Source organism: Salvia splendens, chromosome 2, assembly GCF_004379255.2.
Source record: "Salvia splendens isolate huo1 chromosome 2, SspV2, whole genome shotgun sequence".
Lineage (NCBI taxonomy): Eukaryota > Viridiplantae > Streptophyta > Magnoliopsida > Lamiales > Lamiaceae > Salvia > Salvia splendens.
In genome coordinates, this window is record NC_056033.1 from 13,358,059 (window position 1) to 13,377,036 (window position 18,978).

Sequence of the window (18,978 nt, forward strand, 5' to 3'; positions counted from 1 at the left end):
TTGATGCAATTCTCGTTACAGGTGAGTAGGTATCGAAGAAATCGTACCCTTCCTTTTGTTTAAAGCCTTTGACTACCAGTCGAGCTTTATACTTGTCCACTGTTCCATCGGCCTTAAACTTCCTTTTAATGACTCATTTGCATCCTAAAGGTTTAGCACCTTCAGGTAGATCAACCAATACCCATGTGTGGTTTAGCAAAATTGAATCAATTTTGCTTTGAACAGCTTCTCTCCAATGCAACCCGTCTGGGCCAGCAAAGGCTACTTTTATCGATGTTGGTTCTTCATCCAACATAAATGCAATATAGTTAGGACCAAATGTCTTTGGTGTTCTGACTCTGCTATCACGTCTTAGTACTGCATCGTTTGGATCATGCCTTGTTTGGTTGCGCGATTCCGGCTCTTCATCCGCTGATTTAGAACTACTTGTTTCATCCTCAATTCTCGTCTCAGAATTTAGTGCAATATTTTCCTTGTCTTTGTGAGGAAATATATTTTCAAGAAATACAACATTTCTTGACTCGATTGTTGTTCACACGGTCACAGTCGGTATTTCACACTTGTGGACAACAAATCGATATGCACTATTATTGAGTGCATACCCAATAAAGATGCAATCAGCCGTTTTAGGACCAATTGTAACTTCTTTGGGCAGAGGAACCATCACCTTTGCCAAACACGCCCACAATTTGAGGTATTTATAGGATGGCTTCATTCCCTTCCACAACTCATAAGGAGTAACGTCCTTACCTTTGAGTGAGATTTTGTTTAGGATGTAGTTGGCTGTCAAAATAGTTTCCTCCCACATGTTCTGGGGCATCCCCAAACTGATCAGTAACACATTCATCATCTCTTTGAGAGTTCGATTCTCGCGTTCTGCAACACCATTAGATTGTGGTGAATATGAAGCAGTCGTTTGATGAATTATACCACTTGTGTTGCATAATTCTTCAAACAGGGCTACGTATTCGCCTACTCTATCACTTCGAATCATTTTAATTTTACATCCAAGTTGATTCTTGACTTCGTTCTTATAATTTTTGAACGCTTCTATTGCTACGTCTTTACTTCTTAAAAGATAGACATAACAATATCTTGTGCAATCATCTATGAATGTGATAAAATATTTTTTACCACCTCTTGTTTGCACCAATTTTAAATCACATACATCAGTGTGAATTAATTCAAGGGGTTTTGTGTTCCGTTCAACCGAATGAAACAGTAACTTAGTCATTTTCGCCTCAAGACAAGTTTCACATTTGTTTTGAGTTTTTACTTCATTTGCCTTTAGTAAATCTAAACTTACTAATCTTTTAATGGCATTTGGATTTACATGTCCCAATCGATTGTGCCATAAGTTAGAACACTCGGTCAAGTAAGAAGAAGTAGATGCATTCTTATTATTAGCCAACGGCTTAGGGCCATGGCGTGTAGCTACACTAAGCTTGAAAAGTTCGTCGGTTACAAAACCTTTTCCGATTGACTTTCCAAACTTGTACAAAGAAAACCTATCAGATTCGAATACAAGTTTAAACCCCTTATTCACTAGTATTGATCTTGACACTAGGTTCTTGCGGATGTCCGGGACATGCAACACATCCTTCAACAGCGGTGTAGGAGGCGAACTTGCTCTTATCGGCACAGACGTGGGAAGTAGCTCCAGTGTCGATATACCAACCACCTTTGTTATCAACAAGGTTGACTTCTTCGGTGACCACAACAACAAGGTCACTTTCATCCCAGTCCTTGAACTCTTTTTCAACAACGTGGGCAGCTGACTTCTTCTTCTGCTTGCGGCAATCTTTGGAGAAGTTGCCAGGTTTGCCACAGTTGTAGCAGTTGCCTTCAACCTTCCTCGTAGGCTGCTTCCCCTTGCCCTTGTCCTTTGCAGTTGGACGGGAGCGTTTGTTGGAGGGACCGCCCCGCTCCAACAGATTGGCCTTTGCAACAGGTGGGCCATGGCCCTTAGCCAAATCATCGCGTTTGTGCACGTCTGACTCGATGCGCAGCTTCACGATCAAGTCTTCAAGATTCATTTCCTTTCGCTAGCTCTTGAAGTCCTTCCAGCTGGGTGGAAGTTTTTCAATGACTGTGTCCGCCGTGAAAGCTTTAGGCAGGGTCATTCCCTCGGCGGCGAGGTCGTGGATGATCAGCTGGAACTCTTGCACTTGGTCCATGATTGGTCGGGAATCGACTATTTTGTAGTCCAAGTACTTGGCTATTACAAATTTCTTAGTGCACACATCATCACTGCGATACTTCTTATCTAGAGAAAGTTCACGACGCCCAACGTTGTTAGGTAGAACAACATTTTTTGTTGCCATCTCTCGGCTTCATCCTTGGTGCTATTGGTGCCGAGTTTGTCCTATGAAAAGGACCAAGTCCGTTGCCCCCGTAGGAGCTAACAATTGGTTGGGGCACAGTACCCCCCATATTTGCGTGGAGCATGCCCCAGCATTCGTGCCGACCCTGAAGGATCCAGCACCCGTGCTGCCCCCGAAAGAGCTAGCACTCATGTTGAACCTGAAGGATCCAACACCGTGTCGTGCCCGAAGGCCCCAACACTCGACCCAATGAAGGATCCAATGGAACCTCTGAAAGTGGAACCGACTGATCCACTCGAGGTGAATCCGGAAATCGTCCCAAAGGGGTTGTCAAACACCCAAGGGGTTGTTGAGGAAGAAGTTGAAAAGCCAGGAGTCGAAATAATCATCATGTTCGACGACGTGTTGACAGGTGCAACGGGGGATACAGTGGATGGAACGGTGGCAGCGGCGGTAGACGGGTCAGTCGACATCTCCAAGTAAAGGTGTTGATTAAGTTCAGTTGGTGTGTGTAAACTCCTTTAGTGTCAAACAGATCTCGTCTTGCGATTGTTGAGTTTGAGATACAATCTTGCCGCGCGAAAATTACAAGGAAAAAATAAGGAGAAAATTGCACAGAAACAACTGAAAAATTACACAGAAAATCTTGTGGAAAATGGTAAGCCGAGTCGATGAGTCCTCTTTCCGCAAGACGAGATACGCCTCGGTAGTACTCTCAGTTTAGCGTGTCGTCCCCAAGGATAAAACGGTTTCGTCTTTGAAGTAGCAGCACCGCTAGCAACAGAGCTCCGGCGAACGGGAGTAAGGAGGGGGTCCTTTTTTCTCCCGTTATGCGTCGGGGATAGCTTGGAGTTTGAGGTGGTCTAAAAAGAATAAGCGGGGCTTGAACCACGCTCAACGACCAGCTCCAAAGAACAGCCCAAAGACCACCCAAAGACCAATTACCAAGATCCAAGATCCAAGTTCAAGTCACAAGGAACACGGCACCCAGCGCCAGGTGCACGGGTCACAGTGCGCGGCTCGTGGGCGGGCGGCGGCGCGCGTGTGGGCTCTGTCACCCGTCTTATTCCACGATAATTATTACACATAATAATTCATCTTATTAAATACTTCATTAAAGAAGTTTATCATCCCCGATGTGGGATAATTAACACTCAGTTAATTAATTCATTAGTTTTTCTCATAGCTAATTTCTAGCTTTATTGTGACTAACTTTAATATATTATTTCTTACTCACCGGGAATCAGATTTGAGAAAATGAATATACTACGGTCATCTACTCGGAACGTAGATCGACGCTATTGCATTTAATTTCAGAAAATTAAATATCTTGTCACATTTATTATTAGTCAAAGTCATTTGACCAAGTACGATTCCAACAGTTGTACCCTTTGTACAATGCTGGATCCGCCCGTGTGTTAGGGTCGGTGGCCACTGGAACCCCCACAAATTTCCAAGTTATGTATATATATTACATACGAAAATTAGTAATTGAAGCGTGGCAGTGTAGGTGGTTTTAAAAGCTTTGCCTTTTGTTGGCATGAGTTTGAATCCAGCAAGGGAAATGTTTTTTTATTTCTATTTTTCTTATTTATTTTCTTTGCATTTCTCATTTTTGTTGTGTCATGCAGTTTGGAACCTCAGTATAAAATTCCTCCATTCGTCACTGGGTGGACTCATTCTACTATAATAATATTTTAATAACTTTCGCTTTTTGTCCATTTCCTACTTTACCAATTTCATATTAAACCTCGTGTCGTGTTTAAAGTCCTTTTCTTTATAGAATGAAGGAAAAAAATTATAATAGCATCCACAGTGGTTATAGCTCAGCCATAGTCTAGCCACAAACTCCTCCTGCCACATCATCAATACTAAAAATCCTCCTGCCACATCAGAAATAGCTCAGCCATAGCCTAGCCATATCATAAATAGCCCAGCCACATCAATAGACACATCACTAATAACACAATATACGGAATTTAATTTACGAGACATATACGGGAAACATTAATAATACTATTTTAATTTTAAAAAAAAGTACAATAAATTAAAAAAAGTACAAAAATTTTAAAAAAGTACATTAATAAAAAAAATGACATTCAAAATCGTAAAAAGTACATTACTTAAAAAAAATCACTCGCCGGCTCCCTCGCCTCCGTCGTCGCCGTCGCAACCGCCACCGCCACCGCCGCTGCCGCCTCCACGCAGATCGTCATTCATGCTCTCGAGCAATGTGAAGAGAAATCTCTTCTCCTGGGCTATGCATATAATAAAAAATATTAAACTTATATTTATTCTTTTATCTACTATAATAAAAGTTATATTGAAATTAAAATTTATAAAGTATTCACAAATTTAATTTTTATTAATTTTAATTTTAATTAATTTTTATAAAATATTTTATAAATTTTAATTTAATTAAATTTTATTAAAGGTAAAAAATATCTTATAAATCTTAACATTTAAATAATTACATTAATCTGGTTAATTAGATTCATTATTAAATTATTAATTTGGCCAAAACATATTTGACCGATAAATGCATGCCAAAATAATGAATTAAAATGAATTCAGCGGTTATATAATTTATTAGACTCAACTTTAAATTTGATAATTTACATTTCTATAAAAGATTTTTTTGGTTATACACATTAAAAGTATGTAACATTTTTGTATCAAACAATATGTTTTTATCTAGAATTAATATTTCAGTAAAACTTATCGGTCAAATATGTTTTGGCCAAATTAATAATTTAATAATGAATCTAATTAACCAGATTAATGTAATTATTTAAATGTTAAGATTTATAAGATATTTTTTACCTTTAATAAAATTTAATTAAATTAAAATTTATAAAATATTTTATAAAAATTAATTAAAATTAAAATTAATAAAAAAATTTACCTATAATAAAAATTAAATTTGTGAATACTTTATAAATTTTAATTTCAATATAACTTTTATTATAGTAGATAAAAGAATAAATATAAGTTTAATATTTTTTATTATATGTATTATAGTTAAAAATATTTTACAAATTTTAATATTAAAATAAAAAATAAAAAATCTGCTGGGCTATGCGCTGGGCGATCCGGGTGCTGCAATGGAGCAGAGCGGATCACCCAGCGCATAGCCCAGCGGATTTTGACCGCCTAGCGCTAGGCGAAATTGATTTCCGGAAAACCGCTCGGCGGTTTTCGGCTCCTCCAATGGTTCGCCTAGCGACCGCCTAGCGCCGGCGCTCGGCTAGGCGGTGCGCTAGGCGCCATTGTGGATGCTCTAAGCACTATTTTCCCGGTTCCACAACAGATGCCTCATTTTACTTTCTATAATTTGTCCCACCAAAAATATCATATATAAAAATATATTTTTCTTTCCCGTTTAAATTTAATATAAAAAAACCTTTTCAATTAATACTCCAAAATCGTATCGCATGTCGTCGATGGAGTATATAATTTTACTTTGGCTCATCAATTTCACCGAACAAATTATTGTGCGCCGTCAGCGGCCATTGTTACCAATAGAAGATTGGTACGTGTCCATAAAGAATGTCAAACTCGACGTAATATACACTGTTCCTCATGCGTTGACCAGAGAAAATGGATAAATCATAGTAAAAGCGTAAAATTTTGTGTATCGATTGACTATATGCTTTACATTCTATTAATCCATCAAAATTTATCAGTTATTTTCATTTCTATCCGTCCTTAAAAATTTAACATTTTTTACTCATATTTTATTATAAAATTAATATTCCACCATCCTGAAAATTTGTCACATTTCATTTTCTGCATTCATTTTTAAAAATAATAATAAATAGTTAAAGTGGAGAGTGAGTAAAAGTAAGAGAGAGAATAATGTAGAGAAAACTCTCATCTACGTTATTATTTATCTTACTTTACCATCTCTCTACTTTAGCTATTTATGTCATTTTTCTAAAATGAGTGTATAAAATGAAATATGACAAATTTTTAAGGACGGAGGGAGTACTATATAAAAGTATGATTCACGTTCCATAACTTTTTCAACTTAATTTCTACTTCGTATTACATTTTTTAAAACCAGTGCCGGGTCAAATGGTGACAAATTATTAGCGACAGATGGAGTAATTTCAAATGGGAATGCCTCTATCATATTCTGTAAATTTACTTTTCGGATCTTATCAATTTAATTTAATGTAGTACTCCTGTATATACATTACACATACATCAGTAGTGTATGTGATATTTACCGACAATTTAATTAATTAGTACTATAACACTAATTACTCATATTTCCAGAATTAACTATCGTTGAGTCAGCAGAATACAGTCATCGTAGTGAATCACATGTCATGTATATATAATTATATACATACAAAATCAACGACAATACTGACAAAGTATGGTAGAATATTCATGCAATACATTTCTTCAAATTTCGCCTAGTCTTTATTCCATTCAAAACCACCAATAAATAAAACAGCCGCTTTCTCTTACCACTTTTGTAATACTAGAAAAAATCCTCATTATTCATTCCATCCTCTCCCACACGTTTATATTTCTCCAATCTATATAACATTCCGATTTCATTACTCTCTTCTAAGAAAAGAGAAAATAAATAAAAATGGATGATATCGATATACCTCAATATTTCCTATGCCCTATTTCACTCCAAATCATGAAGGACCCCGTCACCACCGTCACCGGCATCACATACGACCGCGAAAGCATCGAGCAATGGCTCTCAACGCCGGAGAACTCCGCCGCCGCCGCCGTGTGTCCGGTGACGAAGCTGCCGCTGTCGAAATCCGCCGGTTTGACTCCGAACCACATGCTCCGGCGGCTGATTCAGGCGTGGTGCATCGCCAATGCGAAGAGCGGGATCGATCGAATCCCCACTCCCAAGTCCCCTCTCCACCGCTCCGCCGTGCTCAAGCTCATCCGCGCCGCAGGCAGCCGCCGCAGCGGCGCCGAGAATCTCGAGGCGCTCAGGAAACTAGACGAGCTCGCGAGCGACGATAAGAATCAGCAGTGCCTGGCGGAGGCCGGCGCCGCGAAATCAATGATATCTTACGTGATGAGAAGCTTCGACGACGGCGATCTCGCCGGCGTCGACCTCGCGCTGAGGATCCTGCGGCTGGTGTGGTCACCGACGGCGGAGAAAAAGCAGATCGTGGAGGAGAAACCCGACCTTTTCCGATCGATTCTATGGATTTTAAATAGCCAATTGGAAGATTCACAAAAAACAGACGCGCTAATTCTGTTGAAAAACGCCGTAGAAATATCGAATTCTAATTATTTGGAGAAATTGAAGCCGGATTTCTTCAAAGAGATGGTGAGGATTTTGAGATCTAAATCGACGGCGGCAGCGGCGAAGAGAGCGGTTCTGAAAATCCTGATCGGGAGCTGCCCGGCGGGGAGGAACAGGGCGAAGATAGTGGAGGCGGGGGCGGTGTTCGAGGCGATCGAGATGGAGATTGGGGGGACGGAGAGGAAGACGACGGAGCTGGTATTCAGCCTGCTGGCGCAGGCGTGCACGTGCGCGGAGGGGAGGCAGGAGTTTCTGAGGCACGCGGGGGGAGTGGGGATGGTGGCGAAGAGGCTGATGAGAGTGTCGGCGGCGACGGATGACAGAGGGATGTGTGTATATGAGTCGATCGCGAGGTACTCGGGGACGAGGGCGGTGGTGGGGGAGATGCTGACGGTGGGAGGGGTGACGAAGCTGTGCATGATGATGCAGGCGGATTGCGATGAGTATTTGAAGAAGAAAGCGAGGGAGATTTTGAAGCTGCATTCCAAAGTGTGGAGTAATTCGCCTTGCATACAGCTTTATCTCTTGACTAGGTATTCTAGGTAGCTACTCATACATAACTGTATATCATCTCCAATAACTTTGCTCACTTTACTTTGATTTTGGGATTTTTATGTTTAATTATAATTTGACAGATCGACTTATTTGATGTGGCTACACCCTAGAAATGGATTTGTAACTTCAACAATTTCCAGATTTTCGTTATTTTTCCTTTTTCAACTTCATTAATACCAACTTTAATCATCTGAAATTTGGCTATAGTGAGTTAGATACCACGAATTTTAATGTTAAATAATTAAAATTATAAGAAAATTTACATTGTCTTATTAGGAAGAGAAATTCAACATATATATATATATATATATATATATATATATATATATATATATATACACTAGTTTTAATGGACAGGCTAAAATGAAAAAAACAAGATTATTTTTGGCGGATGCAAAATTGAACTTTTAAATAAGGTTTTTGAGGATGATACAAATTTTAATATAAAATTGATAAAGTATTATAAGATAAAAATAATTGAAGCCATATTTGGACAATAGTATCCAATTTATTAGTAGTGTAATGGTGAAAAAGTTTATAAAAATAGAAAATTGTGATACTGACAAAAATAGTAAAAGAAGTTAACATTTTAGGGATGTATGAAGTACTATCTTTTGGTTATGGATAAGCATATTTAAGGTTCTTTTGCACTATTTTGGACTTTTTCCTTTTTCATTTTTTGACTCCTTGGACAACATTATTAACTACATCCACTAATATGTGTTATTTAAACCGTACCTGGAATGATATTAAGTTTTTTACTCCTTTTCTTTTCTCTTTTTATTTTTTTCTTCCCCAAATATGAATTTGAAATTAATTTTGTTTGGATGTATATTTCAAAAGATTACTCCGTGCGTATTAATTTTGTTTGGATGTATGTATTGAAGAGTCTAAGATACTGATCATCACCTCCCTGATCTTAATTTTTTCTGTCAAATAAAAATTAATAATTAATTAATATTTGCAACAAATGAAGAGGAAAGGTTCATGAAATTATGCTGTGAAATCATCGCTTACTCACATAGTCACATTTAGGTCTTTTTTTCATATTGCAATTTACTCACAATCTCACATTCAGGTCAAGTTTTGCCAAGTGTATATAGTCAACATTCCAAATATCACGCTTCCTATTTTTGTTTATCAATTATCAGATACTTAATAAGAATTGAATATATTTCATAGCATAATATATCGGTATGCATTAGAAATTAAGTTCAAAAGGAATAGTCTTTGACGATGATGGCATTAACTGAAATTGATTAATTTTCTTCATCTGTCATTGTGATGGACCGGAGGTTTTTAATATGACTAATTAAATTATTGAAAGTTCGATTGAGTTTTTCTTATGGCAGTACACAAATTGTGTCTATACTATTGTGGCATATTGTTTGCGACCCTTTACTATAGGAAAAAATAAATAACATACTACCCCCGTCCCACATTAAGTGTCCACATTTGCCATTTTAGTCCGTTCCACAATAAAAGTCCACTTTCACTTTTACTATAAATGGTAAATAGACCTCACATTCCACTAACTAATTATATCCACATATTTCATTATAAAACTAATATATAAAGTGAGACTCTTTACTCCACTAACCTTTTCAACTCACTTTCATTTACATTTCTTAAAATCTGTGTCAAGTCAAATGTGGACACTTAATGTGGGACAGAGGTAGTATGATGGATTTCCCATCTTTGACTTATTAGTCTTTTATAATGAAAACTAATGTTTTAAAAATTGGACCAATATCGGTTCACGTTTTAACTGGTGCGACCGGTTAGGCCACATGATGTTGGGCTAGCTCAAAACCCGAACTTTAGAATTATGGTCAAATATTATTACCGGATAAAAACCACAAAACCTGAGTAAGGTCCGAAATCCTCTGGGCTGACCCGATACATCCCTAATAGAGGTTATAATTCAATCTATAGCCCTCACAACCATATCACATTTACGAAATTTAGGTCCATTTAATTGATCTCAATATTATATGAAAATCGCTGGAGATTATTATATGTCTCACTACAATGGGCCGATTTTAAGGCTCCTAAATCACAGAGAACGACGTTCAATTGATGCTAATCTTTCATAGTAGCTAGAAATCTAAATTGATGGTTTTGTCTTTTGTGTGTGGCTCTTTGTTCCGATTTAACAACAGGGTGTTCAACTTCATTCTACTTTTAAATCTAGGTGAGTTTTCGAATCACTGCATTTACGTTGCCCGAACGTTGTCCGGTTATATAGCTCAAATTTCATTATTCAATTTTAGGAAGCATGGATTTTGTTGGATTTTGCAGTGGACAAACACACAATTTATGAGCAATTATTTGGGCCGGATCGGACCTCTCTCATCATGGTCCGGCCCCATTTCATGCCACCAATGCCCTCATATTTCAATTGCCATTTTGAAGATTGAAGACGACGGTGAAGAGAACTTTCGGTTGAAAATATAAAAAAAAATGCAGTAATATTACTTCTAATCAACATAGAGTACTACTCTTTTAAAAGAAGAGGTAAAATTATCATTATATGTTCCTAAAATGATAAACTCATTATCAATCAAATAATTAGAAGATTTCAAGAGATCTAACATACCGTATACCTTAATGTAAATTCGGTATGCAAAAAAATTATACATTTATGTTACCAAAATTTTTGGTATGGCGAATTTCCTTATACCGTACTTTTGCGGTATATCTAACTTTCAACATCAACGAAAATAGAATATTTGAGCTTTTAGAATATTATTTATATTTTATAATTTAAATAATATATTAAATATATTTTATTGATAATTATATTTATATTTCACAATAGATTTTATAATTTTAAAATATATTAAATATAATTTATATATAGTTATATTTATATTGTACGATATAGGGGTGTGTTATAATGCTAATTTTTTTAAAATTGTTAACTTTCTAAGTCATCAACGCAGTATATAAAAAATGTTAACACAATCACATAAAAATATCAACACAAATTTGTGTTGATAATTTAACACACTGTGTTGACATTTTAAATATAAATGTCAACACAGTGTATTAAAATATAAACTAAGTTTACGTTGACATTTCAATGCCATCGTGTTGACATTTTTTATGTAATGTATGATGAGTTAGCAACTTAAGAAAGTTAGCACGGATCACACCCCTTACGATATACTCCTTCCGCCCCCAAAGAATATGCACTTTGGGTTCAGCACAAGTTTTAATGTAAAATTGGTAAAGTAAGAGAGAGATGGAGATAAAAAGTAATTAAAGTATTATTAGTGTGGAAAGAGTCTCACCTCATTAGAGAGAAGAGACTTTCTAAAATTGGAAAGTACATATTATTGTGGGACGAATTAAAAGGGAAGATTGCATATTCTTATGGGACGAATGGAGTAGTATATGTTAATTTACGGTATATACCGAATTTCAGTATGCCGCGGTATGAAAATTCATGCTGTTACTTTATTGAAATCTTTTGGCAATGTATCATCATGTACCGAAAATCACGGTATACCGAAAATTCCATATATTCGGTACGATAAGACCAGTATTTCGATATTTTTCCCTGCCTAGCTAAGAGTATCAATTAGCACCAAATTCATACTGCATATATGACGAAAAACTTGCATATACTCATCTATCCCAACAAAATAAATTTTTAATTACAAAATATGTTCACTTTAGCCCAAAGAAATGAAACGCCAGAAGAAAAAAGAAGCTAAGAATTAGGATAAGAAGAGATCAAATGAGAAGGAATGCAAGAAGAATTCCTCCAAACCCTAGAATGCAACCTCAAAATTTCTGCAGCTCTCTCCTTGTTTCTATGACTAGCCTCCACCTGCAACACCAAGCACAGCTTCGCCACCACCCCAACCTCCAGCATCTCCTGCACCACCCTCCCGCTCGCCCCATGCCTCGCAATCGCCCCCAATATCTTCACCGCCCTCTCGCTCGCCGCGTTCGACACCCTCAGAATCTTCTTCGACACCACCGCCACCCCCGCCCCGTGCCTCACCACCTCCGCCCTTCCCTCCGCGCACCGGCAGATCTGCTCCAGCGCCGCCAGCGCCAGCTCGCACACTCTCCTCTCCTTCGTCCCCAGCAGCACCTCGATCAGCACCCCCGCCGCGCCCCCCTCCACCGCCTTCACCCGGTTCCTTCCCCACGGGCACACCTCCACCAGCAGCTTCAGCGCCGACCTCGTCGCCTCCGCCGAGATATCATCGGCTATGATCCGCGCCACGTGGCCGAAAATTTCGGGTCGAATCCCGATCAGGTGATCCGGATCCGCTACCGAGAATGCGGATCTCATTAAACTAACGGCGTGAGCGCGGGATTGGTAACTGCCGTTATCCATGACCTGCGTTAACGAGTCTAGAAATCTGACGTCGTTAAACGCCGTTAGTTTTTTTAAATCTGAATCGGATGGATTGATCTTGTGTAGGATGTCGACGGCTTCGTCTCTGGCGGCGGCGTCGGAGTTTCCTGTGACGACGGCGGAGAGGAAGCCGACGGCGGCGGCCTGGAGGTGGAGGCGGCTGGTGTCGTCTCGGTGGGCGATGGATCTGAGGCGGCGGAGGCAGTGGAGCTTTGAATCCGGGGAGTTTTCGGCCTCGTGAAGGAGTTTGAGGATTTGGGGGCGGTCGACGGCGGGCTTGGGGGTGGGGATCCGGTCGAGGGCGTTGAGAGTGCACCAGCCCTGGATGAGGCGGCGGAGCGTGTGGTTCGGAATGAGGTCTGGGGATGGGATGGGCTGTTTGGTGACGGGGCAAGTGGCGTTTTTGCATATGAAGAGCCATTTCTCGATGTTTTCACGGTCGTAGGTTATGCCGCTCGGAATCGTCACCGGATCTTTCATCAGCTGCATTGAGATTGGACATAGGAAGTAGCATGGGATGTCGATTTCCATTTCTGGATTGAAGATTTCTGAAAATAGGATGAAGAGACGAAGATAAGGTTGGTTTTATTTATATGGAGTACTTATATGTGGAGAAGTGAGGTTCTGACCATCTCAAGTTGCGCTAGGAGCGAAATTACTTTAAGGGGATTAAGTCAATATTTAAATAGGAGAGAGACATATGGAGTTGATAATGGACTTTTTCCAAGAGAGTTGAAGAACTCAATGAAATTGAAAGAGGAGACTTTTTATTATGTTATGGGATGTGAGGAGTTAATGTATGAACGGCATCGGTGATTGTGTTTTTGCGTGGTTGGACATGGAGGGATCTTAATTATGGGCCCTTATTGACTTTCGAATTATTGTCTCACAATAATGATAAAGAAAAAATATACATAAACTAGCTATAAAATATATTCCTTATTTTGTAAATTTAGTAAAAATAATATAATAATATTAATGATTTTATTTGATACTCAAATCACTTTACATTATAATTACTGGTATTTTAGTACTTATTCTAAAGAGAGATAATTATTTGACTAAAATGAAATGTACTCAATGTATTGATGATTTGACTCAAGTTAAAAGCATAATCTACTCATTTATACATAAGATTTTTTTTTTGATAAATTCGTAAATGAATAAATTTTTATTTGAACAGATATCACTCAAAAAAATAATATAGTTAGCATTATTTTCAGCACTTAATGTAGCGTAGTAATTAAAAATGGCGACGGCGACGGCAACGAATCACGTGGTGGCAGCCGACACCCGCGGAAGTTCCGCGCCTTTCCCACCGTGGTTGCTTCGTTTTGGGTACCGGCTCGCGTTGACCTCTTGTGCTGCTAACCATATATTCGTATTAAATATTTATAGAAATATAATTTTTAGTAGTATTCGTTCTCAAATTCAAATACAAAGAAAGTCTATCCATGCACACACGCAAAATGCTACTATATATATAACTTAAATTTTATTTTCTATATCTCATATATGCATGATCTAATTACTTACTGGCATCATAATTAATATGTACTCTAAAGTTTTATTCTGATTCGGTAGATCAATTTAATCAAAAATAAAATAGTTTTCTCAACAATTTTTTATTGCTTTATTTGAACTGGTCGAACTCGATAAATTGAACTGGTGGTTGTCCCTTTAAGATAAATCAATAGTATGATCATATACTAGTTTATTTCAATCTTAAATCCGTTAGATTATATACTCCCTCCGTCCATGATTAGGAATTTCGTTTTATCATTTTAGTCTGTCCACCAATAAAAGTCTTAAATTATTTTTAATATAAATAGTAAGTAAGTCATATATTCTATTAACGCTTTTCACTTACATTTTACTGCATACAAAAATTAGACTCGCATTCTACTATTTTTTCTACGTACTATTCTTTATATAGTCCACACCGAATTCAAATGTAACTTTTAGACAAGAGGGAGTATAAAATTCTCAAGCTAAAGAGCTTGTTTAACTAGTCAATTTAATTACATAACTGGCGTAACTAAAAGTTGTGATTCGAAATATGATTTGTATAATAAATAATTACAGTATATAACAAGTTACTTATAAAAGTTGAGTTTATTTATATTATCCCATTTATAATGGTTCAACTTACTAAAAAAATGTCTGCAAAAGAAGAAATAATTGGGACTCAATCAATTTATAGCTAAAAAATTAACTGCATTTCTTAACACACATGTTCAAAGGCTCTGGAGTCATGTAGAATAGGAGAAGGAGGTACTTATTTATTAATTTTATGGATTATTGTATGTAAATGAAATGAATAAAATTGCAACTTAATTGTAGGATCCTTGAAAATATGTTGATGTAACAAATAATAGAACTGATCATCACCTTCTTTATGAGAAAGATTCAAGATTACTAGTAGAAGTTTTTACCGGCTCCACATCTCGTTTGACTGCCGCGGGAGATGGGCTGCAGTCATATTGATATGATATTAAACAACATAATTTATGACGGTGTTGAAAGAGTGACCGACCAAGTAATTCATTGATCATATAAATAATTACTTCTGTTAACATATAATTCACCCACTTGCCACTTGCCACAAACAAGAGAGATTCATTTGAATCACTCCAAGTCTTATGCGCTGACTTTATTTAATTTTTAATTGTATTTTGCATTTTTTATTATGTACTACATAGTAGTATAGTAAACAAATACAAATAGCTTACAAATTATGTTGCTAAAACGGCAAAATAAATTAATAGTACTAGCTAGGTTCTCATTTAATTGAGTTAATGTAATTGTCAAAAACCGCACAGGCCAAGGGATACTTTTGGGTCGGGCTGGCTTGATTTTCAGTCCCTTGACTCGGTTGGCCCGTTGGTCCCTAGGTCTAGGCCTAGGCCTAGCCCGATTTAGGACTAATTTGTTAGTTGGGTCATTTCATTTGTAATAAGGGGGATAGATGTTTAGAAAATGTCAAAGTAGGTTTATTAGTCATAATTTAGATTTAGTTCTTCTTAGCTACGAATACTTCTTGTGAACTAGCGCCGGAGCCTACATCATTTTTATATGAACTATATGTAGGAGTTTTTAGAGCATCTCCAACTCTTTCCACCAAAGAGCATGCTATATTGCTATTCACTATTTATGGATTTGGTCCTTTTTTATTCATACTTTTATTCTTTGCCCTTAGCTAAAGCACAGTACCCATAACCCAAGAGCATGCTCTTCTCCATTTATAGGTTCCATTATTCTATTATTCACTTTAAAAACTATAATTACTACAAACATTTCATTAATAATAAAACTTCATTAAAAATCCCAAAATTGGCATTACAAATTCCTAAAAAGCTAATACTTACCTAATTTAAATCCTAGAAAATTTAAAAATATATAATTCAAAATCCTAAAAATTAAAAATCATATTAAAAATTACATGATTTCAAATTGAGAAAGTTTAAGAGATAGTTTTGTTTGATGTAAAAAATTGAGGGATGAATGAGGATATTTATAGACGATTTAGATGAACTTGGGAGAAAAAACGACAACAAACGATTCTATTTTGGGAAGTGGATTTTTTTAAAAAAAAATTTCAAATATTTTTGGGTTTTTTATGAATTTAAAATAATAAAAAAATGCATTAAATCGACGCACACTCGCGGAGGGGATGAGTGGTCCAACGCAGAGAGCGCGCGTTCTCCTGCAATAGAAAGTCTGTGCCGTCAGCACGAGCATAGCTCTTACTCTTAGCTAAGGCTGCATTGGAGATAGTTTAATTATGTGATGCAATTTCAACCGAAAATGGATTCTCCTCTTAGGCTTAGTACATTTGATTGTAATTACACGTTTTAGAGCGGACAATTACTCATTATAACACTAACCCCCCTCAAGAATGAAGAGTCAGAAAGACGCAGTTTAGCACTCTTTTTATTCAACGGTTAGATCGAAATTATGGATTTATTGAGACGTGATTTTAGAAGAAAAAATACTCCCTCCGTTTTATAATAATAGACTTATTTTGTCATTTTAGTACGTTTCATAGTAATAGAATCATTTTCCTTTTTAGTCTACTCTCCACTCCTACTTTACTGTCTCTTATTCTCTCTTCGTCTCTTTTGGCCGGGTGTTGGAGGATTGACCCATTTGATCGAAAGGCCTACAAACTTACCAATTGAAATTTCCACTTTTGGCCCCCAACAGTTGCAGTTTTAATGAACAAACGGAAAAGGTGACTGCTTACGACAAAGTAGAAACTTCCATCTCTTATCTTATTGCATCTGAAAAAAACCCAAAGCTGAAACCTTTGTATCCTGTGATCCACAGTCGTCACATTTAATTATTCTTCCTACCCTCCTCACTCCACCTTTAAAATTACAATAAACAGGAAAATAACAAAATGGGCACCGCGAATATGATTCTCAAGATTAAGCTGCTGTTTCTCTCTCTGTTTCACCTCCGATCCCAACCCAGTGAGTCCACGTTTCTGAGAATTTTCTGGGCTTTTTTTTAAGAAATTGACGTCGACGAGTAGTTTGTGAGTTCACTCTGTCCGATTGAATCACTACCAATTTGGCTAGTTTTAGGGCTGAAATTTGGAAATTTGATTGATTTGAGCTTATAAAAGTTTCAACCTTGAGAAGTTTATTGAGCTAAGAATGAAGAAGGGCTTTGTTTAGGGGTGGTTAATGTGTTTTTTTTCGAGCATTAATGCTGCAGCGTAGCAAAGAAATGCGTATGTTTAATCAATGATTTGAGCAATGAGTGAAGTGAATTGATCTCCACTTATTTTCATGTAATTAAGGTCCGCCCTTTCTGCTGAAACGCTATTCGTATAGAGATATAAAGAGGGCGACAGATGGATTTAGGAGAGTTGTCGATAACTCGTCTCAAGAGGCTTCTTACAAGGCCAAGTTTCTGAATGGGCGTGTTGGGCTAGTGAGAGAGGTCAAGTTATTGGATGACGACGAAGTTTCCTTTCCATACGAAGTCCAACTCTTGGGGCGTCTGCATCACCGCCACATTCTCGCGCTTTATGGCTTTTCGACTGGACCTAAGCGGTATTCATCTCTGTGTCCTGCCTTATATCTATGCGTGTTTGCTGCTTAAATCTCAGTTTATGTATGAGTAGCTGAATGTTGATTTTAAATGAATTTTTGAGTCTTAGTATGGAAAAATGTATGTATGTCTGTTTTGAGAGAGAGGGAGATTTGATCTTAGTTTTGGTTGGATATGTTTGGATGGAATGAGGTGTAGATAGTGAAGGTCTAAACAGCTAATTGCTAATTTTAGTCTTTCAGCATCACCTCGTATCGTTTCAGGTTCCTAGTGTTCGAAAACATAGAAAGTGGAAGCTTAAAGGAGCACCTCTCTGGTAATTTTGCAACAAATGATTTTGTTCTTCTCCAGTTCTCCCTCTTTCATTTTGTCATCCTTTTCAGATCCATTGAAGACTCCCCTGAACTGGCGAACGAGGCTCAAAATAGCGGTTGGCATTGCTGCTGCTGTGGTTTGTTCTCAAAATCACCTCACCCTGTGTTGCACCTTTTTTAACCATCATAGACTTATTGCAAAGAACTTGTCGTTCTCGACAAGAGCATCGTTCAAAATTATTGGATCACATAAACCTTATTGCATTATCTCACATCACAATGCAGGAATATCTGCAATTTTTCTGTGATCCACCAGTTTTTCGCGTCTCTATAAGCTCAAGCACCATAATGTTGGATGAAAATTTCACACCAAAGGTAGCTAGCTACTACGATCACACTTTCTTGATAGGCGACTGCACGAGAGAAACTAAGTCAGATCAACAAAAGTAAGTAACCATTGATTCCACTTGTTGCTGCAGATCTCAGACATTAGCCTATCCAGTGCTGCTGAAAATCATGCCACAGAAAATCCGACCTCTTCCCGTTGTCCAGAAGGTACTGCTAAGTCTAGTTGCCTACACAGCTCAAAATCTTGAGTCCCTGACATTCTTCGAGTGCAGAGTGTAGAGACGAGGGGTGCAGAAACGTCATCTTCCAACTCGGGCTGGTGATCCTGGAGCTGATCACAGGCGTTGATATGGCACAGTGGGTTCAAGAACCGTGTTTCTTGAGATCGATACACAAAATGATAGATCCCGATCTTGGTAATAGCTATGATGCAAGAGAGCTCAATGGCCTTCTCAATGTTGCAAGATTGTGCATAAGATCTATAGATGAGACTAGAATATACACCCCTCAAATTTTGTGGTATTTGCAGAAAAAGATAAGGATCACAAGAAAATGAAAGCATGTCATTTAGCTTAGCATGCCATGTCATTTTTTTACATTGTAAACTTTTTTTTCTTTTTATTCCTAGGCTATATACTATCGCTCACCACTCTTCAAACTAGACTGTCAACATTTTCTATACACCCTTTGTAGGAGTATTTAATT

General features: G+C 37.5%; 3 protein-coding genes across 4 annotated transcripts; 2 read left to right on the plus strand and 1 right to left on the minus strand.

Annotated features, from left to right (window-relative positions):
* The first annotated feature begins 6,873 nt into the window (after positions 1-6,873).
* LOC121771548 (E3 ubiquitin-protein ligase PUB24-like) lies at positions 6,874-8,293 on the plus strand. The gene has a single exon (XM_042168367.1). It carries the CDS (start codon positions 6,931-6,933, stop codon positions 8,161-8,163), a length of 1,233 nt encoding a protein of 410 aa, XP_042024301.1. The 5' UTR covers positions 6,874-6,930; the 3' UTR covers positions 8,164-8,293.
* A 3,560-nt stretch (positions 8,294-11,853) lies between these two features.
* Positions 11,854-13,088, minus strand: LOC121780440 (E3 ubiquitin-protein ligase PUB23-like). Its single transcript, XM_042178074.1, has one exon. It carries the CDS (start codon positions 13,079-13,081, stop codon positions 11,891-11,893), a length of 1,191 nt encoding a protein of 396 aa, XP_042034008.1. The 5' UTR covers positions 13,082-13,088; the 3' UTR covers positions 11,854-11,890.
* Positions 13,089-16,811: 3,723 nt separating this feature from the next.
* LOC121761411 (probable receptor-like protein kinase At1g49730) lies at positions 16,812-18,978 on the plus strand. Of its 2 annotated transcripts, none has more exons than XM_042157061.1 (7): positions 16,812-17,025; positions 17,358-17,613; positions 17,854-17,927; positions 17,995-18,062; positions 18,211-18,300; positions 18,405-18,480; positions 18,546-18,978. In XM_042157061.1, exons 1-7 carry the CDS (start codon positions 16,953-16,955, stop codon positions 18,827-18,829), a joined length of 921 nt encoding a protein of 306 aa, XP_042012995.1. In that variant the 5' UTR covers positions 16,812-16,952; the 3' UTR covers positions 18,830-18,978. The 2 variants fall into 2 exon arrangements, with proteins under 2 accessions (XP_042012995.1, XP_042013003.1); XM_042157069.1 differs by having other exon boundaries at positions 17,875-17,927.